Source organism: Dermacentor variabilis, unplaced genomic scaffold (genome assembly GCF_050947875.1).
Source record: "Dermacentor variabilis isolate Ectoservices unplaced genomic scaffold, ASM5094787v1 scaffold_13, whole genome shotgun sequence".
Lineage (NCBI taxonomy): Eukaryota > Metazoa > Arthropoda > Arachnida > Ixodida > Ixodidae > Dermacentor > Dermacentor variabilis.
Genome location: NW_027460291.1, coordinates 26,649,433 through 26,663,155, shown reverse-complemented (window position 1 = coordinate 26,663,155; position 13,723 = coordinate 26,649,433). Strand labels below are relative to the sequence as shown.

At 49.0% G+C, this 13,723-nt stretch overlaps 1 protein-coding gene across 1 annotated transcript in view; it reads right to left on the bottom strand.

Annotated features, from left to right (window-relative positions):
• LOC142566828 (uncharacterized) overlaps window positions 1–6,136 on the bottom strand; it is a 157,803-nt gene extending 151,667 nt beyond the window's left edge. The window contains exon 1 of the mRNA XM_075677719.1: window positions 5,584–6,136. Coding sequence (XP_075533834.1) covers window positions 5,584–6,030 — 447 coding nt within the window. The 5' untranslated portion in view covers window positions 6,031–6,136. The remainder of the gene's footprint in view (window positions 1–5,583) is intronic.
• Window positions 6,137–13,723: the final 7,587 nt, after the last annotated feature.

The following is a 13,723-nucleotide window of genomic DNA, read 5'->3' as shown; positions in this document are numbered from 1 at the left end:
GCAACAAGCTATGGGAAGAAGAATGATGGGTGTGACGTTAAGGGATCAGAAAAGAGCAGATTGGGTGAGGCAACAAACGCGGGTAAACGACATCTTAGTTGAAATCAAGAAAAAGAAATGGGCATGAGCCGGACATGTAATGAGGAGGGAAGATAACCGATGGTCACTAAGGGTTACGGACTGGATTCCAAGGGAAGGGATGCGTAGCAGGGGGCGGCAGAAAGTTAGGTGGGCGGATGACATTAAGACGTTTGCAGGGACAACATGGCCACAATTAGTACATGACCGGGGTAGTTGGAGAAGTATGGGAGAGGCCTTTGCCCTGCAGTGGGCGTAACTAGGCTGATGATGATGATGATGATGATGATGGTACTTTTTTACGTTCAGTGAACAAAACTACAAAAACACCCACGCATCTCTATATTAGCTCTTCAACTTAAAAATTGTGTGACGATACATTTTTTTATTGAATAATGGTGTTCCCGTAAAGCTTTCAAGTGATCATCGAACCCAGGCATGCGACAATAGCTCCTTAAGTGAGGACGGGCGAAGGGAGCTTTCAGAGCACGCTTGCTTCCTCCATCGGTCCTTCGCTGTAAGGAGGCCTCACGTAAGGTTAGGAAGCGCTCGAAGGAAAGGAACATTTCATTGTTTGGGCCTTAGCTTTGGCCATAACCTAGCAAGAGACAATATTCTGAATAAAATTGCACACATGTAGGCCTTTAACTGCTGACGAATACATGTTTGAGTTTGACGGAATATACCTACTCTGGCTGAGTGCGGCTTCTCAAACGCAACCACTTTCGTTAGAATCGAGAAATGTCCTTCCGAGCTGCGCCTCTCAGGACGCTGAGTGAGTGGCTAAATTTAGCTCCGATTGCGTCATCCGTGGTCAAAAACTGCGTCATCCGTGAATGCGAAATGTGAATGATCGAGCAATGGCTTTGTTCCACTAGACAGCGATACCAATGAAATGCATATCGGTAGAACCGTTGCATATACATATAAGCAATAAAAATCCGAGGACACCAAATCACTTGAGTTGTGAATGCGAAAGCATTAATGTCCAGTTGAACGCATCCGAGCTTTTCTTCGAGTTATGAACTCCCCGCGCACTATGCGGGCAAGCCAGCGCGTTGAGAGGCTCGGCGAACGCCTCCTAGATAGCACAAGGCAGTTCCATTTCGGTCCGTGACGTCATGCTAGCTTGCCCCACTGCCATAGAATCTATTAGGGACGCTCTCGAGTAAAACGCAGTGATTTTGACGTCACCGCTTTCGACCGACCGGTCCAAGTAGAATGACGTCATAAAGCAGAGTGCACTGGCGGGGTATTCAGGAAGTTTATTCCAGTGTGTAAAACACTCGGCCTCAGAGCATGGGGTCGTAGGTTCCAAACTTACTGGCGCCAACGTTTTTTCCTTTCTAATTTATTCTGTTGTCTTACAGATTGATTTCCTTATGGCGATTACCGGGACGAACCCAGGCGACATCATGCGCGGGCTTCTGAGGGCGAAAAGGCGTCGCAGGGATGCCCTCACGCAAAAGCTGGCGCGCCGCCCGTGGGCCACTTTTCACTTTCTGTTAAGTCGAGGCGCGCACGTGACGTGGCTTCCTCGTCAGTGGGATTTTAGGCGCCGTTCCTGTGCTGCAGACTCGGGCTCTTTCGCTCAATGGGCCTTTTGATTATTTGGTATCAATATTATAATGCGTTTTTGTTGCACCCGCCTTTAGCAAGCGGGTTCTATGGCCGATCTTAAAGACGTTTCAACGAAAAACACAAAAACAGGTGTGCCGTACAGAAGTGATTACACCGATTGTAAGCGATAAGTACTAAGGCATTTATTAAAATTTAAACATGTTCCCTCTCTGAGAGGACCTGGCCAGCCGCATGCTGCCTCTAGGACAACGACAGTGGACGTCAGTACGAATTGATTAAGTAATCGGACAGCGGCCCGCAGGCAGCGTAGGATATGTTGCCCACCACGAATCTTTATTAGGCAGGCCACGCTCAGTGAATGAGAGCTTTCAGAATCCGCCCCTCTCGGAATGCCGTCGCCACGATCCAACCTCCAATGGCCGCGCCATGAAGCGTCTGAACGGGTGACCTTGTGGCGCCTCTAGCGGCCCTTGCGAGGACTACGCCGAGGAATTGCTGGGCAAGGGCACGGGCCGCAATCGAAACGAACCAACTCGGTCCTGGCGGAGCACACTGCAGGACGCTTACAGCCACGACTATTACATAACGAGCGCATGTGCTGAGGCTATAGCCAAGTTGCGTTGGCTGCAATGGGCGAGCGCGAGATAGGCTGTTATTACATTCGCCGCCACCGATATTTTAATGCAACAACCAGTCAGGTAAGATGGAATCGGTAGCGGCGTCAGCAATAAGGTTTGTTGCAGGCGAGACAACTTCTGGATTGAGATTTACGCTATCGTTGGCAGTCGATGCAGCTTCTACCATTTCATCACGTAGAATACTCCAAGATAATCAGTTCTTGGTTGAAAATAACCTACGATGCCTACGGACACATAAGTAGTGAGTGGCGAAATATGCATTGGAAGGTGATGGTACACTTACGTCTCTGGTAAAGTAACATGTGCTGCACAGCAGCTACACGTTGACACCGATCGCATATACGCGAGTAATATTTCGTGCCACGCACATTGTCTCCTGCATGATGTGGGCGTGTTTATTATGGCGCAGCAAATTTACCACTCAGCTATCATGACAAATGTCGTTGATGAAGTACGTCTTTGCAACGCATTAATATTGATACACGAGCGTCGACCGCACGGATTGCCAGCAGCCACGTTCAGGCATTGCGATATCGACGACAGTACTCGCCAGCGCACGAGGCGGCTTCCAGCATATTTAACAGCGGTTTTCGCTTCAGCAGTGCCCCTACTAGGCTGCTGTCGTGCTTGGCATTTAACGCATGCGCGTTATTAATTTCAAGGGTATACAGCGGAGCTGGTTATTAGATTTCAGTGTGCATTATCGTACTGTAAGATGGCCGCATTCACACCGGTGGACATCAAAGAATAAATACGTCCGAAATGCTACCAGGTTGTCGCATTAGCAAGTGCAACTTTTATGAGGCGGATTAGGTTACATTACGTCATTTTATTGCCTCGGTTCCACGCCGCCAGTCCTTCCTATGGCTAGCGGCATTGGGGTGACGGCATCAGGAAGGGTCTCTTATTTAGTCGTAACAGACTGTACACCTTTATATAAACATATACATTGCGCGCCCTAGGCACGGCAGCATCATCGCATGTTTGTATCGTAGCAACCATAGGGTATCATCGTCTTGGTATTCAAGGATGGGCCGTGCGGGATGAAGTGTGCACCACATTCGGTCATAATTTTATTGCCACAAATCAGAGCTACCTTGAACAGCCAAACTACGTGCTCGCTTGATGTTAAAATTAAAAAAAAAAAATGCTGTCTCTATACGATGTTTTCTCAAGGTTTCTGCTCAGAACTTCGGTGCCAGAAATAACTAATTGGAAAAGAGAAACTACCAAATCAGTTGCTGTAAAACGTGCAAACTGCGACTTTATGAAAGGGTGCATTAAAATGTTTTTTATTGCACAAAAATTGTACGCAAGAATTTTCAGTCCGACAATTCTTTGACAATACATGTTATAATGTAACTGCATGCAGAGTAACTCCTATGCCCTGTGAAATCCTTGCACCTGTCTCGTTCTTTTTCTCCTCAAAAATTGAATGACGTAGCTGTGATGACGCTGTCTCCCGTGTTCAGAATGCTAGGCTGTAGCAAAAGTGATAGGTCATTTTTACGTCGCTATCAATAAACATGTTTACGTGCATCTTGCAATGCTTGTTTCAAGGAGCAACGTAGCTAATTCACGGCACACATGGCCGAGCTTCAACAATTCGTGTCCACGTTTGCGCAATGGCTCACTGCATTCTTCGAAAGATGCAGATTTCACACTGCACCGACATGTGATTATGGTGTAAGGGCATGCGAGGACAACACATACGCTACCTTTAATGACATTTTTTCCTATTCCACGCGAAGTGGGCAGGGACAGAAAAGGGGGAGGGGAGTGGAATGCGTAGGTGTGTCGGTAGCTGGTTGTATCGAAGTGTTAATTTGTAACTTCTGCAATGTGGACCATTTCCGTTTTTGCTTTCAGTTTCCTCTTCTGTCTGCCCACAAGGGATTACTGTATTTATCCATGCATATGTGTCTTTGGAGACCTGACACCAATACACACAGGACGGAAAAGGGTGTCCACTCCGGAGACTGGGAGGATTGTGCGCAGGTGAAAAACGGAAGCGCAGAGGCTCAGGAAGATGCTCACAAAATCGCGACAAAAAAAAAAGAAAAAAGGCCATTTAGAGGGCTACAAGAGGGCTACCCTGCAGACGTTGAAGTCATGCGTGAGAACAGAGATGCAGAAGCCCTTGGGGAGCCAGGTCCTGCACCAGGGTGTGGAGTGTGTTCGGTGGTTCATTGCTAAAAACGTTAATGAAAAAACGAAGCTAAGGTTTGTACATGGTTGGCAGTCGCTGGCGCATTACATAAATCAAACGCAGAAGCCAGTGCTCCGCGTCTCGACATTCGAGCAGCGACGTTCAGCGGTTACGCCGGCTATCCGGTGGTCGGCCAGCGAAGGGAAGGCAAAGAGACGGATAGTCGTCAGGGGAATGTAGGGTGTAGCCTTGGCGGGAAAGGAGGGCGAAAGGAGAGGAGCTTGTCGTCACCACCACTTTTGTTGTGTGTTTTGCAGTTTGGGCCATCGAACGCCTGGCGAAGAATTCAGACCAACTGTAGGCATGACGTAATTGTGACGGGATTTGACATGACCGATGGGAGGCATACACATTTATCCACCTCCTGTTCACAGCACTACAAGTGCCTTTTGCGCAGAGCACCATATCAATAACGGTGATAATCCTGGGAAACATTAGCACCGTCAATAAGCAAAAGAATATGCGTGCGTTAATATGATCCACAGATGTCATTGTGGTTGCCGGGCTTAGGTACAAGTAAGGTCAGAAGCTGCGTCCATGAGGTCACTTGAAAACTACCTATACTGTTACTCACACGTGTTTCTTAAGCCGGCGTAAGGCAGTTTAGAAAAAAAAATGCACGAGTGTTGACTGCTTAGTAACACCACCAAACCAATAATTAGATTCAATGGAAAGACTTCTGCTTCCGCAGCAACGCGCGTTAAGCTTGCAGCGTACTGAACATGTAAATAACTATATTCATTAATGAAAGTCTAATGCTTTACCCGCCGATATTCGCCCCTATTGAGCACTTGAACTCGACGACGTACGTCGTACTTGAAGCTATGCGTCGTATCTGCGAAATAGGCAGACATTAACGGCAACCAAAAGAAAACAGAAAAGAGGAAATGACAAAAAGCCGTACAGTTTTCATACCCTCGAGTGCATAGACGTAGATAAAACTCCTTTTTCAGAGGTTCTAAAGAATACGCACTCGTACGGAAACTGTATGGTTTCGTCTATCGGCGGAGGACAGTTTCTAAAGAGGAGCTCGCGATACCGCGTTAGAAAATATCGACCATGAGTGCAAACGTTTACCTGAAGTTTGGTCCCTGGCTCCTCAATCAAGCGAACAGTAATGGGTGTCACAGAAGGCGCTGCCGTGAATCTGGAACCATCCAGGACATTAGGGGAAGCCCGTTCTGGTGTTTGTACGGCGGGAGCAATTTGCAATGGGGGTGCCCTAAGTGTTTGTTCCTTGGAACTCTCTTCAGCGGCGCCTGTGTCCTCAGCAAAACCCGCAAGCTTCGACGCAGTCGGTGGAAGCTGGGCAGCTGGAGAAGACTCGGAAAATTGCAGTGCGAGTTCTTGCAGATGCCGCTCTTCAGCCGCGTCGTAGACGTGCGACGACGTCGTCCGACTGACGCTCAGCTGGACGTTCCGAGCGTCATCTACTACGTCTGGCTTCCCATTTGGCTTCGAAGTCGTTGATGTTGCCGCGACGACGGCGTCTGGCCCTGGGACATCTGTTCCTTGTACACTCATTTAACTGAGAGATCACCGGACAGAGCCACAACCACTGAAACACCCTGCAGTCAAATGGCCACACCCAAGAAGGGATGTATTATCGCGCCGAGCTTTATTCGGTGGCGGCCGGCGTTCCTTCTCACTACGGATTTCACGGGCGCATGCTCACCTCTAGCCTTGCAGCGATAGTTCACCCAGATAGTGCGACGCGCTTCGTCAACGAAATCTTTCACTCAGCCTGGTTGGTAAGACACTGCGCACACCCCACTACATTTGCAGAGCATTTGGTTGGCTTTCGGCCCTGCCTTGAAAACGGGCGCTTTCGACTAGAGCGAATATGGTTTTATGGGCAGGATGTCAAGTTATCGAAAGTGTGTACCTTATAAATTGCACATTTCAAGTAAGGCAGTATCTAGTTCAATATTAAAAAAAAAACAAGTGCGCAAATACCAACTCATTTGGTAAAATAATAAACCTTGATATCAAAACAGCTTTATATGAAAGCGCGTGGAAAAACAAAAGTAATCTTCACACACAAGGACTATCCAACGCGCATGATCGCCGAATCGACCAGCATGGCACGTGAAGTATGCCCATACATAAGTAAGCCATCGCTGGCCTTATCACAAAGCGTGTTGGCATTCTTAGACAATGGCAGTGCGACCACTGAGCGGTGATGGCATCATGATGTTTCATCTCTTGATATATATATATATATATATATATATATATATATATATATATATATATATATATATATATAATGCCATTTTCTTTCTGTTTTTTTCTGTAGCACGTTGCATAAGACAAATAAAATTTCAGCTGGCAGTAAAGGCTTTTCGTCGTTTTTTCATCATGTGTGTTTTGTCCTGCATCGCGCTGCACCCAGTCGATGTCTACCAGTTTGTTTTCACTGAAGGGCGCAATTTCTTGTAGGAATGTCGAGTCTCTCAGCGTCTGAATGTCCACATTGAATCGATGGCAAGTTGTGTGAGCTTCTGTCTTAAAAATATCTTTTTGCGACTAATATACTTGCTACACATTACGATTGCCACTTCAGTGCATGCAATATACTCACAGCATGGGTCGGAAATTTAAGGTTGCATGTTCTTTACATTAGTAAAAATGTGAATTTCCCAGTGACTTTCGATTTATGCTCCGCTTCAGCACCAGTGGTCTTCGCATTAAATGGAGGATCCATAAACCATGAGTTGAATGTCCTGTTACACTCGTCTTATTGGGATTAGCATTCTTAGCGTACTTAAAAACGATCTATCTATCTATCTATCTATCTATCTATCTATCTATCTATCTATCTATCTATCTATCTATCTATCTATCTATCTATCTATCTATCTATCTATCTATCTATCTACTAGCCTCTCACGCTGACCCAATGGCCCAAGTCGCCGACCATACTGGGGCCAATAGGTATGTGCTGGGGCGGTCGTGTTGCAGTCATGGTCGTTTCATCGTCCTCCTTCTAGCTTCATGATTTGCCTCTCGTAATCTCGTTGTCGTTACGCGTTCTACGCTAATCCAGTAGCCCAAGTCGTCTAACAGCTTGGCCCACAAGAGAGAGAGAGAGAGGAAAGGCATGAAGGTTTGCCAAGATGCGAGTTTTCGGTTTGCCACCTTGCACAGGGATGAGGAAATAGGGGTTGGAAAGAGGGCAAAGCTGTTTCCTCGCGATCCTGATGCCGTCGTAGTCGTTGTATCGTCGTCATTCCAGCTTTATCATCCGGCTCTAGTCATGTCGTCACGGCATTGTCGTCATGCAGGCTTCGTGATGCAGTCGTCGTGACACCATTGCCGCCAGGCGCTCGTCGTCACAGTGTTGTCCTCACAGAGGTGTTACGCTATCGTCGTCATGCATTTGTTTTTATACCGTCGTCGCGTTGCCATCGCGGTCGTTCCATCGTCGTCATTCTAATTTCGACATCCGGGTCTCGTAATGCCGTCCTCATCACGCCATCGTTGTCACAGAGTAGTCGTGATGCCATTGTCATCATGCTGTCTTCTACATACCGCCTTCGTCGATCCATCAACGTCATTCGTCCTTCATCATTCTGTCTCAATCACGCGGTCGTATTTTGATTGTGATGATGCCGCCGTTGTCATGGAGTCGTCCTCACTGCGTAGTCTTCAGACCATGGCTCTCCTGTATTCGCTGTAATTTATTGAAATTATGATGTTTTACGTGGCAAAACCACGATCTGATTATCAGGCATGCAATAGTGTGGAACTCCACAATAATTTCGACCACCTGGGGCTCTTCATTAACCGGAGCCTAAATCTAAGGACGCGAATGGTCTTCGCATTTTTCCGCTATCGAAATGCGGTCGCCGTGTCCGATCGCTGTCATACAAATGTCGTCATGCCGTTGTGGTGGCGCTGTCGCCGTCATGCAGCTGTCATACCCCCGTCGTCACGCAGTTGTCGTCATGCACTCTACGGCATCCCATTGCCCTCATGTCGTTGTCTTTGTGCTATTGTCGCTATACCATAGTCCTAATTTTAGTAATCATCATCTCATTCTTGCCACACCATTGTCGTCATACCACATTTGTCGGTCTATTGACCTCATTCCTTCTTCGTCATTCCATCATCGCCACTACGTCGACTCCATACGGTCGTCATCATGCTGTCGTGCTAGTGAGCGACTTTAGCAAGCGAGTGCCTTAGCAGATTCGTACGATACCCGAACACGTCGCTAATAGCAGAAACAACGGAAGTCTCAAAATGAACACTACATATCTTAAATCAACTTAAGAAATGCGGTGTGTTGCTTTTGCTCGTATGCTTGTTGTATCGGTCGCCGACAGTCATCGTGAAATGCGTTTCTGGTATAATTTTTGATTTCGGTACAGTTGCACCCTTTGACAGAATTCGTTGATATTTCAGATTTGCTACCAGTTGTAAGATAGGGCAGTTTTTAAATTTAACTGTATGTTAACGCATCTACATCATCAGCAAATATGAAGCAAGTCTCGTAAACGTTGGTAACTGAACTTTCTGCTCCTCGCGCGTGGGCCGCCTCTGCCGCGTGATTTTTTGCAGCCATGGTAGTGCCGGCCACTACAAGCTCGTAATGTTCCCCGTTCGAAGCGGATTTTCATATTTCTATGGTAGAAACTTCGGGATGGAAGCGGGAATGCTAAACTGCAATAGCTGTTAGGAACACCTTCCTTGGGAACGTTGGCTTAGGAAACAAAATGTGGACTGAGCTCCTGTTACAAAGATTTTGGAAGGCCCAGATTTATCACTAAAGTGACGCTGATGGCGCATTTTACATCAAAGGTGCCCACTGGCAGTATTTTCTAGAAACCTTTTCATCGGGCGAGGAAGAAAGGGCGCGTGGCGGGTCTCGCCTCCTCTCTGGCTGTGCGCCGCTGCTTGATTGCGTTGGCGTCGCCCACTGAGGATGGATTTGGAGATGTTCTTCCTTAGTGAAATTTACGTGATGTCAGTTCATCCAAGGTCACCGAAGCACCACTGTGTAGTCTTTCGGTGCCGCGGTAGCTACTGCATGCTGCAATTTCTCTTGCCTTCGCCAACATATGCGACGCGCATCATCGGTCGTGGTTTGTGTATGTGTTTTGAACTATTATGGCTGTATCGGATTTCACTCAAAGAAGAACAGTGGCGTCTGTGAACTGCTAGCGTGAATTGGGAAAATCTTCTGCCTATTAGAATGTTTAGCGTAAAACTAAAACATAAGTGTGCTCCTGTACGGCCAACCTAATGCAACCCTGAAATATTTGAGTTCCAACCGTTATGAAATATCTGCGCCAGCCAACGCCATCGTTCACACGCATTTAACCATATATGCCTAAACTTCGACACGTTAAAAATTCAAAAAGCATTTTTTCATGAAAAGCCAACGGGGTGCTTAGAATGTAGTATCAACAGTTTCCTGATGAAACTTTTTACTTCGAAGCTGTCTATATATGGCTAGGATGTGGAGAAAAAAAGTGTCTGAGATGTTGAGCAAGACAAGTTGCGGCGGTTCCTCTGAATGTTATTATCTTCCGTCTATGTATAAATTTCATTGCCATTTCGGCGTGGCATTATCAGTCGTGCCGCGGTCGCTCTGCATGTTATCTTATCGACCATGTTGTGACGCATGACTTTCATGGGCATATATTAAATGTCAGATGGCTGCGCTCCTTGGCTCAAATTGTAGGGTCTAAATGTATAAAAAAACGCAATAGCGCACCCACCAATAGTCGACTTTACCGTTGACCTAGCGGCCCCGACGGCAAGTCGACTGTATCTTTCCTGTTGGAGCGGTTTGGAATTGAGTGCTACACGGACGTCAATGCGCCATCCACGCGCCACCGGTCGTGTAAAGATTTAACGTTTGGCAAGAACTTGTCTAGCATAGCAGTACAACCGATTGCGATGAACCACAGCGACCACAAAGCTGTGATCCCTGTGCTAACAAACGAGACAAAAGAAAGACGATAAAAACCACATAGTTACGTGTATGTGTCTTTATTCAAACAATATAGCAATAACCACAGAAATTAATATAGTTGTCAATATAATCAGCCCAATATAGCTTCGCTGGTTATCCCTCTTCACAGCTTGGAAGGGCGAAGTTTTTTTTTTTTTTGTAGCTGGCAATTTTGAGCCCTCCTACGTTTAGAACGCTAACAGACAGACAGACAGAAAAACTTTATTCGTAGCAAGCGAGTTTTGACTCCTCTGGATCCCTGGACCACCGCACGGTCCCACACTACTTCGGGACGTTCATGTTCCTTTTGTTCATGATGTCGGCATCCCGAGCCACCGCAGTAAGCTGCGATGTCGGGTCCGTAGACGAGTGCAGGACCTCCCAGTCCTCCAAGCTTTAGATGGCGGGTTGTCCCTGCGGGGAGGATCAGCAGGGCAGCCAAAAAGGATGTGGCAGAGTGTGGCGTGAGGGTCGCCGCATAGGGAGCATGTAGGGGAGATGCCACAGTAGTGGGAAAGCAGCTGAGGGGATGGGGGAGAGCGGACCTAGAGGCGTCTCCAGAGGATCTGTTGGGAGTGGGTCAGGGAGGGGTGGGGAGGAGGGTAAGTACGACGGTCCAAATGGGGTATTTGCGTGAGCTCCACAAAGCTGTGCGCCGCTCCCTCGAGAAACCCGGATGGAGGCTGTCCTGAGTCCACAAAATTAAACCTCGGGCCAATTTATCGGCAGCCTCGTTTCCGGGGTTCCCAGAGTGAGCCCGCACCCACCGAAGCTTTACCCTGCGTGGTAAATTCTGGGTGGGGGTGTTCAACAACTTCCAGGCAGGGGTGTGAATTCTGCTGCCTGCAGCAGCAGCAGCAGCAGCAGCGGCGGCGGCGGCGGCGGCGGCGGCGGCGGCGGCGGCGGCAGCATTTCCAACGGTTACGTTGGTTACGTCGCTCATTGTTCAGAAAGAAAGCGTGAACATGGGAGCGCGTGGCTCGCGCGGATCGCACTCTCTAGCCGTGGCGGCGGGGCCGCAGGCGAAGTTGCGCATGCGCAGTGGGTCGGAAGCCCATGTCAGCGCTTTGTTTGCGTGCTGGCCCCATGCCTTCTCGTTCATGACTTCGCCCAAGCAAGCAGCGCCCAGAGGGCTTTCGCGAGCCCTTGGCCCGGCAAGCTACAGCATGTATACTAGGTGTATTTATTATTAAATAGTTTTTGAATAGCGTTTGCAACCAAACATTGTGGGATTCTCACCCGTGCTTTTGGGACAAAGGAACGACAACACAGTAGTGCAAACAATCACAAGGGCATTTATTGCACCTTTCATAGACTAATGCCTGCTAGCCGAGTTGCTATCCTCAAAACATGCCTATGAGCGCGCGACAAATCGCGGAAGTCCGACTACCCGCAACCCGATAACGAGCGAATATGTTCCCCCCATGCTGGACACCAACGTCTGGTCGTTCGCGCGTACGGTCACGCGAATGGTGGCGCGTCCGAACGAGTCCGCTCGCGAGACGGTCCCGCAGAAGCATGGATCGGCGCACGCGCCGAACGTCCGCGCAGCTTGCCGAACCTGAACGAAAGAGGAAGAGCCTTCTTTTCGCGCCTAAGTAACCCTGCCGTTAGGCGGCGTTAGCAGCGCAGCACTAGTGCTATCTCTCGTACTGCGCTTGAACCACACCGACCGCCGTGGGCACCAGGCCACGCGGTGAAGCCGGATCACAGGAAAAGGGAGCCATGCGGGAAAACAACATATCAAGGGACGGGTGAGAGTCGGGCATCCCCACATGCCCCCCAACCTTAAATCACTACATCATATTCCGGCTAAACATGTCACGCGGTCTAACAACAACGCGTGCTTCGCGAACAAGGTAGTACATGCAATAGTGGCCGCGCCGAAGGACTGTCCACACGTTGTCCATAGCATGCGAGTCAACATTGTCCTTGGGTACACCGCTAGTCCACTGGTCACAGCAGCAGCTCTGCAGACTCGACGGCACGATTCCAGGCCAGGACTCTGGAAACGGCGACGCAGTAGTTGGCACGAACAAGCGTCGCTCGCGCCCTGCCGGCGAGAGCCGCAGTAGCTGTCGGTGACAGGCGGGTCATTTCTCTGCCGCTGAGGGTTGCGAGCTGGATACAGGCGGCCGCCGAAGCCGCTGCGCCGAACTGCCTACAGCATCACCATCGCCCGGGTTGGCTCGATCGTAGTTCGGGGCAGCAGTGCAGACGATGTGCAGGTGACAGCATCCAGGGGTGACTCCACTCACGCTGCGTACACTCAACGCACTCGGCAAACACTAAAGTAGTGCAAGGGAGAGGAATTCTGCATGCGCATCGCCCACGTGGTATGATGTTAAACTCGGCTAGCAAAAGATGGGGCGGATACTCAAACGCTAAGTTCACGTGAACGAAACTCGCTTCCTTGAGTCGAACGAGTAATCTCCATTCGTGCGAGGCTAACTAGAATGAGGGAAGCAAAGTGCAGCACCTCAACGCCATGGTCCACCATGGAGGTTGTGTCCCTCCACGTGCGACAGGCACCTTCGTAAAGCCTGAGGCCTAAAGCGTCGCTACCGCGACAACAACTGGCATCAAAAAAATAAAAAGAAAACACCCAAAATGGGCGCAAAGCAGGCAGCCGCGAGGAGACGTCAGCGCTGTTAGGTGGTCCTACCCCGCTCGGTGCACACAGCATCCGAGTCAACGGCACCCACCGTAACGGACGGTGTCGGAGCGCCCGGTGCGAGGCCGCAATAGCAGTCAGCCCGTAGCGGCACGCGTGGTCTACGGCCACCCGGCTCCCAGAGCCGCGCCTTCATCAATCAAAGAGATAGAAGAAGCTATTTACATGAGAAATTCGGACCATCCACGAGGATTCCGTACTCACTCGCTTTAGGCTTGCCAATGCTCCCCGGGCGCTAAGCCTCGCTCTCCCAGGATGTAGACCACGTGGCTCTCGTACCGAAGAATATCATTAAAAAATCATTTGCGAAAGGCTTAGCATGTTGAAAAGTTCAAACACACTATAACCACCGTCGCCTCGCTCAAGAAAACCCGCCGCCGACGCTAGCGATCAAAATCCACGCTATCCCTACGCTTCCGTTCAAACAAAGCTCTCGAACGAAGCAAAACAGTTAAAACTATCGTCCGATGGCCCAAGAGCCCCACGTTGGGCGCCAGGTGTGGCGTACTCTCCCCCGTGCTCTTGGGAGAAAGGAACGACAACACAGTAATTCAAACAATCACAAGGGCATTTATTGC